The sequence below is a fragment of the Aquila chrysaetos genome, chromosome 5 (assembly GCF_900496995.4).
Source record: "Aquila chrysaetos chrysaetos chromosome 5, bAquChr1.4, whole genome shotgun sequence".
NCBI lineage: Eukaryota > Metazoa > Chordata > Aves > Accipitriformes > Accipitridae > Aquila > Aquila chrysaetos.
Genome location: NC_044008.1, coordinates 76,052,193 through 76,062,745, shown reverse-complemented (window position 1 = coordinate 76,062,745; position 10,553 = coordinate 76,052,193). Strand labels below are relative to the sequence as shown.

General features: G+C 62.2%; 1 protein-coding gene across 4 annotated transcripts; it reads right to left on the bottom strand.

Moving 5' to 3' along the window:
- Positions 1-28: 28 nt before the first annotated feature.
- USP36 (ubiquitin specific peptidase 36) lies at positions 29-10,475 on the bottom strand. Of its 4 annotated transcripts, none has more exons than XR_003923257.2 (18): positions 10,182-10,475; positions 9,461-9,743; positions 9,173-9,388; positions 8,265-8,375; positions 7,865-7,967; positions 7,165-7,232; positions 6,669-6,739; positions 6,171-6,253; positions 5,739-5,850; positions 5,298-5,438; positions 4,887-4,987; positions 4,439-4,580; positions 3,485-4,195; positions 2,691-2,818; positions 1,621-2,130; positions 1,179-1,345; positions 139-721; positions 29-47 (listed from the first exon to the last, which is right to left on the bottom strand). XR_003923257.2 is itself a non-coding variant. In XM_030013095.2 (18 exons), the coding sequence occupies exons 1-18, from the start codon at positions 10,182-10,184 to the stop codon at positions 76-78; spliced, it is 3,291 nt and encodes a 1,096-aa protein (XP_029868955.1). In that variant the 5' UTR covers positions 10,185-10,473; the 3' UTR covers positions 41-75. The 4 variants fall into 4 exon arrangements, 3 of the variants coding, with proteins under 3 accessions (XP_029868955.1, XP_029868954.1, XP_029868956.1); XM_030013095.2 differs by having other exon boundaries at positions 41-254; positions 560-721; positions 10,182-10,473; XM_030013094.2 differs by lacking the exon at positions 29-47 and having other exon boundaries at positions 136-721.
- Between the last annotated feature and the right edge of the window lie 78 nt (positions 10,476-10,553).

Here is a 10,553-nt window from a genome sequence, read left to right as displayed (position 1 = left end):
GAATTGAAGCGTCTCCTCCGTTCCTGCTTCAGTTTAATCTTCTTTACCTGTGCAGAGGCAGGAAGGCTCTTGGGGTCAGAGCACAGAGGCCCCTGCCTCCTCCCACCCGCCCCAGCCTGGGACATAGCCAGCACCCACCTTCCCTCTGTCAAAATGCTCGTCCCACTCATCGATGACAGTCTCGCTCCGGGCCCACGCTGCGTCTTGAATGGCATCCTGGCTGACAGCTGAGATCTCGCCTTCCCAGGTCAAGACTGTGGAGCAGTGCGATCAGCAGGGAGCACCACGCTGTGCTCCGCTGCACCCACCTGCACCGGATCCCCACCCTAGGCCAGCAGCTGGAGCCCCTCACTCCAGCACCCCACTCTGTGGCACCCACAACAGCCCCTTGGCCAGGTGCATCTGCCTGGCTCCAGGAGCCTCTGCAGCTGCCTGTGCTGGTGCTGGGGGAAGCTAAGACCCTGGCAGAGCATGGAGGGCTCTGCCCGCATCCAGGGCTCAAGGCAGGGCTCAAGGCAAGCTGCGTGGCTGTTTGCCCACCCAGGCGAGCACGGATTACCTTGTTTGCCATAAGCCTTGTCCAAGGAGTTCCCAAGCAGCTCCTCCACCACGCTGGACTCCTTCTGGCTCTCAGGTGCTATGCCAGTCCCATGGCCGGTCTCAGGGCTCGGGGCAGCCAGGCAACGCCTGTACTCATCTCCAGCCTGGCTGGACGCTGCCACTGCGGAAACAGGCAGGGGTAAGGACAAACTGGAGGGAACAGAGGGAGCTCCTGTGTCACTCCATCTCCAAGGCAGGTCTCACCCCAGGAGACACTGTCGGGATTAACAAGGTCCCGATGTTTGGGATGCTGGGTGTTTGGGTACACTGGCGCCTGCCCTGGGCAGGGAGGAGCTGAGGGTAAATCTTCAGCCCTTGTGGGGTCCATCTCCACACATCTGGAGAGGAGCACACCCTCATCCAGGGTACAACCATGCAGCTCTCCCGCAAGAGCGGCACGTGGGCCTGGGGGCAGGTCAGCCACGGATGGGGGTCAGGAAGACGGGCACCACCAGGCAGTTGTGGGGACCAGCAAACACCGGGGACTGCACACCAGTACTCGGAGGGACTGCATGGGGAGCCAAGCAGCTGGCTCTTCCCTGCCAGGCACCAGGCAGGGTGGAGGCACACAGTCATACCTGGGGTGCCGTTTGTGGCATAGTCACTGTTGGCAGCTGGCTGCTCCAAGGCTGGGCTGCTGGGGCTTTCCCTCCACTTGCGCTTGCGGTGCTCGCTCTCTCCAGCACCAGCCTCCACACTGCACCGCTGCTTTTTCCTCCAGGGCTCCGTCTCAGCCCTCCTAGAGCTGGGGAAGGCAGCAGGGGTCAGGCCGCTCTAGCCTGACCAGAGGGGGAATCTTGAGCTCCCCGCAGGGCAGTGGGACACAGAGACATCCACACCCCAGCGCTGCGCTCGGGGAGGGGAGAAACCATCCCCAGCAAGCCAGTGCTTCAGCTGGCTCCATGGCAAGGCTCATCCCACCCGCAGAAAGACAAGAGGCACCTGACCGCAGCCCAGGAAGCCTGACTCCAGGCAGAGCGGAGGTGTGCAGGGTTCTCTCACGTGACCCTAGCTCCTCACCTGTCCGAGGACAGTGTCCCAGGGCAGTGCTCTTCTGTCTCCTCCATTCTCCTCCTCTTCTTCTTTTTCTTCTTCTTGCAGAGGTAGATGGATTCCTTGTCCAGGGAAGCACTGGGGTCCGACACCTGTGGCTTGGGCCGGCTCTCCAGGTTCCGAGAGCCCAGCTCCTCCTGGCTGCTGCTGGGACCCTTGCCTGCCGCCTCCTTCCCCACGAGGGACACCAAGCCCTCCTGAGTGAGTTTCTTCTCCTTCGTGGGGGGGTTGGAGACTTCATCCTTGCCCTTCACAGCTAGAGCACGAGAGCTGCCGACTGCTCCATGCTGCTTTTGATGCTTCTTTTTGGAGGAACCAGGGGTGCCCTTCTCCCTGCTGCATGAAGGAAGGTAGTGTGAAGGGTGGGCAGTGGAACCGTTGGTCAGGGGGGAGGCTGGGAGCCAAGGGGCTGAGCTGAGGATGAAGCTGAAGGTAGGCTTTTCAGGATTTGGCATTTTGAGAGCAGATGAGGACAGCCTGAAGGACAGGAAAAGAGGCTGACGTGATCTGAAAGCCAGGTCAGGAGTGGGAGCTCCTCTCTTCTTCCCCACTCCAAGGTGCATGAGTGCAGCACCCAACTGCTACAATCTCATCCACGAAATCTGAATCGTACCCTGCTCTCAGAGCAGCAGCTGCAAGCGCACACAGTGACGCTGCACCTGCCCAGTGCCAGCAATGCGCAGGGCACACACTGTCCCACGGGGGATTAGGAGAGAGTGAGTGTTGGTGCAGCACATGCCAATGGTGAAGGTTACAAGGGAGACCCGGAGCAAGATCTACACCAGGCTAGTGCCTCCTGATCCCACGGGACACTAGCAAGTGGTCAGAGCTTGCAAAGCTCCCTCCCACCCTGTGCCGACAGTCAGAGAAACTGCCTTGCTTCGAGGATCCAGAGCAAGCCCTGCCAGCCCAGGAGAACCGGCTGCCAAAAATCGCTCCTCAAGCCAGCTGTGATGCCAGCTGCCTCACGGACTACTCCAAGGCTGCTACTGGCCTTGCTGCTGCACAGGAGCCTGGGAGCAACTGGCACTGCTTACCTTGACTTGCCGAAAGGCTGGGGAGTGGACTCAGAGTGGGTGGTGTTCGTGGGGCAGGTGCGGTCAGCAAATTGTGGGTGAGGTTGTGTGTGGCGGTCACTTCCGCTCGCCTTCCGCGGGGTGCTGCCCTGCAGTTATTGACATAAATAAAAGCTTGGTGGTCTAAAGAAAAGAGGTTTCCGTGAGCCAAGAGGAGAAAATAAAAAGGGGAGCCCAGAGAAAGGGGAGGGGAACAGACACAGACAGGGGGAGGGAAGTGGGGGGTGGTAGAAGAAGAATCATAAGTGGTTTTAGTTAGAAGCACAAAGGAAAAAAGGAAGGAAGGAAATTTAAAGAACAGAAGCCCCAGCGCACTGTCCCAAGCCCTGGCTGCACAGCAGCACCCAGAGGGCCGGTCCCACACCACTGCCCAGGAAGGAGGCAACTCCGCAGCCCTCCAGTTGCGGTGTCACCTGCTCCCACTCGCCCCAGGGGACACGCTATCCCGAGAAAGCTGGGGAGGCCGCCCTGCCGCAGGGACTGGCACAGCCACCCCTCCATCCTGAGAAAGAAGGCAGGAGCCATTTCTCCTGCATCACTCAGGGATGCAAACAACAGCAGGGGCCTGGCCCCACACCCTGACCCAGAGCGGGGGCAGAGCAACTGCTACAGCCCTGGGGCTGAGGGGCTCTCCCCACCCACCTCCAGCTTAGCAAGACACCCAGCATTAGCTCTACACTTGCCCCCGACACAAGCCCCAATTGAGAAGGCACAAAGATGCCTACCGAAGACTCTGGGCAGAAGCTCAGACTCACCTTTTTGGCAGAGAGTGCCAGCTTCTTGGCTGGTGGCGGTGACACGGTGCTGCCTGGCTCCAGAGCAGAGTTGGCCAACAGGGAGGATTTAGGTTTTGCCAACTTGGAGTCTTTGGAGGCAGCCAGCTCGGTGCCAGGGCCAGCAGGGAGGTCCGTGCCACAGTCCGTTTCCTGAGAGGTACAGAAGCTGCTGGTTCTGCTCTTGGCCTTCTGGGACGCTTTGGCCAACTTTCCCGGTGTGCCATGCACTAGGCTGTCAGCACTGCTGCCACAGGAGTCCTTCTCCAGGGTCCTGGTGTTCTCCTCACTGCCCCCGGGCTCTTGGCTGGAGCTGGGCTCCAGCGGCAGCTTGGATGAGGTAGGTGGCTGCTTGCTCTCCCAGGAGCTCTGCCGGGACAGCCCTGCTTTGGCCCCACTTGCATTGCTGGTGTTGCAGAATCTCTGACCTGCTCTGGGCACGGGAGGCAGCTGTGGGAAGGAGAGTGGCTTCTTGGGCTTCCGGGCTGCATCCTTGGGCAGTGCTGTGTCCGAATGGGTGGCTCTGAGAGGCAGTTTGGGTGATGGGGACCCAGCAGGCAGCTTCGGTGGAGCGGTTCCGTTCGACAGCTTCGGCCTCGTCCTGACCATGCTGCGGGCCACAGGGACTCCGACCTCCTCTGGCCCTGGCAGCTTCTTCCTCGGCAGCTTCTTCCCCGGCAGCATGTCTGGTCTCTAGACAGAGAAAGAGAGAAGTTCAGCTAGGAGAGAATTCAAGGAGCCAAGGACGCAGAGTGATACTGCCCTCCCCATCCCTACACAGGAACCCTTGGCTCAGCAGGATACCTCCTGCAAACCATCCTCCCTTGTGCCTGCCTCCCTGCAAAGCTGCAGCCCACCTGCCCTCGCAGAGCAGACAGAGGGGCAGCAGCTCCCAGTTCCTGGGAGCATGGGCCAAGAGCAGCCTTCAGGACTCACCCGGCCCACTGGCGGTGAAGACAGGGACCTGAAGTTCACAGTTTTCTTGACCTGATCAGAGATGATGCTGCGAGTGCGGCCAGACAGGCTGGAGGCAGCTCTGGCAATGGGCCCCTCTGGGCTCTTCCTGGGGCTGGGGATTCTGGTGAAGACAGAGAAGTGCACCTGTTAACTGCGAGGGTTTGAGCGACTGGAATGCTCTCGTCAAAGAGGAACACAAAAAACAGGAGCCAGAAGTTCCGAGGAGGTAAGGTGCTCTTGGTCTACAGCAAAACCATGACAAAGGGCTGGACCTCTCCCTGCCACCTTCCTCTGAGCCAGCGCATGCACACAGGCATTGGGACTACAGGGGCCAAGCTCCTTCCCACACCCAGACACGTGCTACCAGCCCTGTCCCAAATGCTAAGAGCAGGGGGCAGAGGGGCCGGGAGACACAGGGCGCTCTCACCTCAGGTAGAACAGCACGTAGGCCTGCTGGTTGAGGACCACTTTGATATTGCTGCAGCGGACCACATCATCGTTCATTTGATACCACTGCCCATTACTGGCCTGCAGAAAAAGAAGAGGGAACAGGGTCGGGCTGTGCCCAGGGACCCTCCTGGCATGAAGAGCAGCAGCAACAGCACCCGTCTGCAGAGCTCCTCTCCCCAAAACCCACAGGCGGCCCAGTGCAGGCAATGGGACTCTGCAAGAGCAGACCTCCACGATTCCTGTGGCAGAGCACAGCCTGTACACCCCATCCAGTGCTCCACACCACGCACATCTGCTCAGCACCCTCCTTTCTGCGCGCTACAGGGACCCACAAGCACCCACCAGCCCCCAGCCCAGAAAGGGTGCCAAGAGAGCACCCTGGGCTCACCTTCACGTAGCAGTAATAATGCCCTGCGTGGCAGCTGTAGCCAGAGTGCACCAGCACTGCATAGAGTTCGTACATGACAGGATCCCCGTTGTTCTGAGACATGTAAGGGCGGAGGTTCAAGAACTCAGGGTACCCCACGTCCTGTGGAGAGAGGATGTCTCAGGAGTCTGCACAGCAGATGGCTTTCTTGCTAGAGCAAGAGCAGCTCAGCTGTCCTACAAGTCCTATCTCTCAAGGGATGGGGACCCACCCTCCCCAGGCAGAGGTCACAGTGAGGAAGATGCCAGGATGAGCCAAACTGCCACTGCACCGCACAGCTGGGGAAGGGCTACCAGACTGCAGCAGAGCTCGCACTGCGCACAGGACCACCTCCCACCCTGCTCCGGGCAGCAGGGCCTCGGGCCAGGAGACAGCCCCAGCTCTGGATTGCCAAGCACTCACCTTTGTGATTTTGCCTCCACCGAAGTCAGCAAAGCGCTTCAGTGAGAGCGTGAGAACATTGGAGACTCGGTGAATGGTGAAGCGTTTGCTGGCCGACACTTTCTTCTTGCATCTGCACAGGAAGAGCTCAAGCTATTCAAGCTGCTCCACCACCCAGATGATTGCCAGCCCTGGCCAAGCGGCAAACCCATGGAAATGACCCTGCTGCCACCAGACACCGCTCCAGGATGCCCGCTCATGGCCATGTCTGCTGGCCCAGGTCCTCCTCAGGAGAGGAGGGAGCTGAGGAGTGGCAGGCTACACCACAGGCTTCCATGGCCATGTACCTCACGGTTTAGCTGTGGAGCAGGTAGAGAAGCCCTCCCATAATGCGGCAGGCTTTCCACCAGCCCACCCACTGGCCCCTTCCCGCCCGCAGCCCCACACACTCACTTGGCACACATGTAGGCGTTCTCACCCCCCAGCATGTCTGGCTTCACAAACAGCTCCAGCGCCCGCACTATGTTTGCGGCTTGCTGCAAGGACAGAGGAGAGGTCAGGGCACGAGTGGCCTGTCCACACGACAGCCCAGCTCCCTGCTGAGACACTGGCCCCAAGAGATAACACAGAACACGAGCAAAGGGCCACAGACTACACCAAACCCGTGAGCCTGCCACCAGCTTCGGCGCTGGCCAGCATGCCACAAGGGAGAGCTGCACTGTCCCCCAACACCACAGAGCCTCAACGGAGGAGCTGTGGCTCACGCTCAGGCAACGGGCACTGCTCTGCCAGACAGAGAAGGCAGCACAACAACAGAAGCTGCTTCCCTCTTGCCTGCACCGTGCCTTGACACTGGCAGGTTAAGGAGCCTTGAGAGCGGTAATGGTGCAGTTGCAGGAACACCCCCTGCGAGAGCAGAGCTCCTCCCCATCCCCGACCCTGCCACGGTACCCCAATCTCCAGTGCCAGGTCCAGGTAAGGATCATAGGTGTCCGAGACGCCCTTGCACACCGTGCACTTCACTGCAAAAGAAAGAGCAATGAGCACACCCTGGCACAACACCTGCACCCGCCACCACCCCAGCCCAGGCAGCTGCAGTATTCCCCCTCTCTGGGTTTGGGATCTGGGATGTGAGCACCAGGATTCACAGCCTGGCAAGGAGGACGGCTGGCAATTCCACTATGTGCTGGGACAGCAGGTGCTGCTAGATAGCTGGCAACACGGGTTCCTTTGCTGGTAGCAATGAGCTGGGGACCCACAGCCAACAGTTTTTTTCCATCGCCACAATGGGGGTCACGACCCACAGGTACTGCAAGACTGACTAACTGCAGCTCTGGATAATTTACACGTGCTTAGCAATTTTCCCAAAAGATTTTTACTGCAAGGCTCTCGAGGAAAACAGCAGCCCGGAGCGTCACAGGCCCAGGACCTGGCAGCCAGCACTCACCACGGGACCGCAGGTAACCGCCAAAGATCTGGTGAATCAGCGTCGTGGCCTGGGTCTGGCGATCCAACCTAGAGACAGTAGCACAGGATCTCACACCACCCCTCTGGAACAGGCCACCACTGTGTCCTGAGGACAGCTCCCCTACATGCTCTGGCCAGCTGACAGGCTGCAGAACTCCAGGAGCAGAGGGGAGTCACAGCCTCTGCCAGTCTGCTCTCCCAGTGCCGGAGCTCAAGGGGTGGCACCAGCCTCTGAGGAACACCTTACTCTAGAAGGAGTGGAAACTCCTGGCCGGAGCTCAGAGCTGGACACTGCAGACAGAGGCAACGCAGGGCTTCCTGGGACGGAGGGCCCAGGGAAAAGCTGCTCACCCACAGCCATAGGGCTGGGGCTGAACTAGCAAGCACGCCTGGATTCTTCAGCAATTGGTACAGGATCCAAATGCATAGCAGTCTCAGGATTTGGGGGCAGGACCACAGCTATGCTGGGATGGAGGAATCAGGAGAAGGGAGAAGGCAGACAACAGCCCAGAGCTGTGTCACAGAGGGGCAGAGAGTTGGGATATCCACCCAAGGCCCCTGGAGCCAGTACCTCCCTCTATGAGTCTGACCTGGGGGACACATCCACCCCACAGTCCCCTCCCACGGGCACAGGGGACAGCAGAGAAGAGCAGCGATGGGCCATCAAAGGCCCCACATACTTGGTACAGCCATTCAAGCAGGCCTTCTGCATGGCATCAATGGTGTAACGCAGGAACTCATGTGCATCCTCCTGTCTCCCGAAGCGGATGTGCTGGGCAATCTCTGCAGGAGAGGGAGGGATCAGCCCCAGCACGTGCGGCAACAGATGTAGGCCCTCCCTCCCTCCCCTGGGGCAGGGACTCTGGCGTTTGAGCCCCCTCAACCCAAACCAGATGTCAGACTCATGCCGGCCATGGGGGAAACCCCACGCAGCCCATGAAGTCACCAGCCCCCAGCAGGCTCAGTGAGTCATCTCAGAAGAGCCGTCTGCCAAGATCTGCCCCGATCTCAAAGGTTCTGCCCCTGCATGAGTCACCGCTCTCCTGCATGGCTACGGGAGGGGAGGGCAGCCATCCTTACTCTTGAGGTCTCGGATGAAGGACACTGGCTTTATTGCATTGCCGCTGTTGGCAAAAGCCTGGATGGCGTGGTTCTGCATAATGCACATCATGCAAAAGCCTCCTTGTTGACCTGGAGCAGGAGAGGAGAAGACAGGACGTTGGGGACAAACCCAGGAGAGATGGAGGCAGTACAGGGGACGGGAGATTTCTGGTCCAACACAGTTCAGCCACGCTCAGTTATCCCTATGAGCTCTGTGCTACAGTACAGCTCTGGGGCATCCTGGGTACACAGAGACCAGCACACGCCACCCCAGTTGGCACAGCCCCAGTCACTGCAACCCCCCCGAGACGAGACAGCATCCACGTGGATAGAAAACAGGTCACAGGTACTCGCTGGAGAAGCCCACAGGTTGACCCTGAGGGGCAGATCCTACCGGAGCCCTAAGGACAGGGCTGCGAGCCTTGTGTGCTCACTTGCCTTGGTCACAGCTCGGAGCAGCACCCACCGGTCAAAAAAGCACCTGCTGCCAGTGCGCAGCCTTCTGCCCTGCCCTCACGCAGTTCCCACAGGCAGGGGCTGTTTGGGACCCCCAGCTCAGCCCCCTGGAAGCCAGAAGACTGCATTTGGACCCATCTTAGTCCTGGCTATGCCCAGCAGAGACAAAGCCTCCCCAGACACAAGGATGCAGAGCTCGAGCACGCCGCTACGGCCAGGAAGAGCGAGCCGTAGGCAGGAGCAACCTCTCGATGGAGAAACGGGCAGGAGGGACCAGCGAAGGCACATCCCGACACCCGCACACCCCTTGCCGGAGCCATGTGCAGAGGTGCCGAGCGCAGCGCTGGGAGCAGGACAACCAGGCGCTCCTCCTCCCCGCTGGTGCGGCCGCCCCGGCCCTGCTGCCCACCGAGCCGGACCTCCCCACTCACAGGTGCGGCTGTGCTCCTTGGAGAGCAGGTAGTTGGCGAGCGGCGGCGTGTAGGTCAGGCACTGCACCGTGGAGTTGAGGAAGCAGGTGTTCCCTAGGTTGTGCAGCCCGGCACCGACGCGGTAGATCCGCTCCCACTTCATGGAGAGGCGCTCCACGGGGAAGAGCACCTTCTGGGGCGTGGGGATCCCGTCCCCCACGCCGGCATGGTCGCCACCTTCGGGGAGAGGGGCGGTGAGCCGCGGGGGTGCGGAGCGCGGGGAGGGCTCCCCTCGTCCTCTCTACCTACCCTGCTTGCTGGGCGGTCTCTCCTCGAGGCCGCTGTGGCGGCTGGCGGTCTCGGTCCCGGCCCGGGGGTTGAGCAGCACGTACTTCCCCCGCAGCAGCTCCAGCTGGCCGGAGAAGCCGCGGCTGGCGGGCTCGAACTCGATCTTCTGCAGCAGCACCTTCTTGGCCGAGGCGGCCAGCAGCCGGCCCAGCTCCCCATCGTCGCCCGCCTCCCGCCGCCCCGACTTCAGCACCTCCCTCAGCTTCTCCACGATCTGCGGCATGGTGGGGCCCGACGGCCCCGGCTGCGGGGAGGGGGGGGGATGGCCGGTTAAGCGGCGGGGGCGGGGGGGGGGGCGCCGGCCCGTTCCGTTCCGCTCCGCTCCCGACGCGGGGCCGCGCGTTGCCAGGGCAACAGGCCGCGGCCTAGGCCCCCCGCCGGCCCGGCCCCGCCGCCGCTCACCCCGGAGGCCTCAGCGGGTCCCCGCCCGCCGCCGCCGCCGCGACGGGCACCGCGCCCTCCCGCCCGCCGCCGCCGCCGCGACCTTGACCGTCGCCGCCGCCGCCGCCACCGCGCTGCCCCGGTCCGCCCGCCGCCACGCGCGGCCCGGCCGGTACCGGCGCTCCGCCGCGCCCTCCCTCCCCGCGATCAGGGCAGGGCAGGGGAGGGGAGGGCGGCGCGGAGCGCAGACCCCGACCCCGACCCCGCCCGTCCCGTCCCGGCGCGTCCCGGCCCCACTCACCATCCGGGTCTCCCGCTACCGCCGCACGCACGTGCGGCCGCCTTAAAGAGGAGCCGGCGGCCCGCCCGCCGCCGACACGGACTCCTTCCGCGCCTCTCCCTTAAGGGGGCGGGGACAGCAGCAGGCTCCCGCCCACTCCTGAGGACTCGCCCGCTCGCTCACTCGCTCGCTCCTTCGCTCGGCCCGCCCCGCCGACGCCACACCTCCTCCCCGCCTCCGCCGCGCTCCGCGTCCCGAAGCGCAGTGACGGGCGGAGCCGCGCTTGCGCGTCGTAGCAACGGGAGGGGGGCGGGGCCCTGTCGGGGGGCGGGGCCTGTCGGGGGGGCGGTCCAATGACGTTCGTTGTGCGCAGGCGCGCGGCGGTCCTGGCCC

Bases quoted from the DNA above. Each gene is read 5' to 3' on its own strand.
- USP36 (XM_030013094.2), bottom strand. The intron at 4,988-5,297 runs GTGAGCCCAGGG...CTTTTTCTGCAG, and splicing joins ATTATTACTGCTACGTGAAG to GCCAGTAATGGGCAGTGGTA. The intron at 4,196-4,438 runs GTGAGTCCTGAA...TTCTCTGTCTAG, and splicing joins CTTCACCGCCAGTGGGCCGG to AGACCAGACATGCTGCCGGG.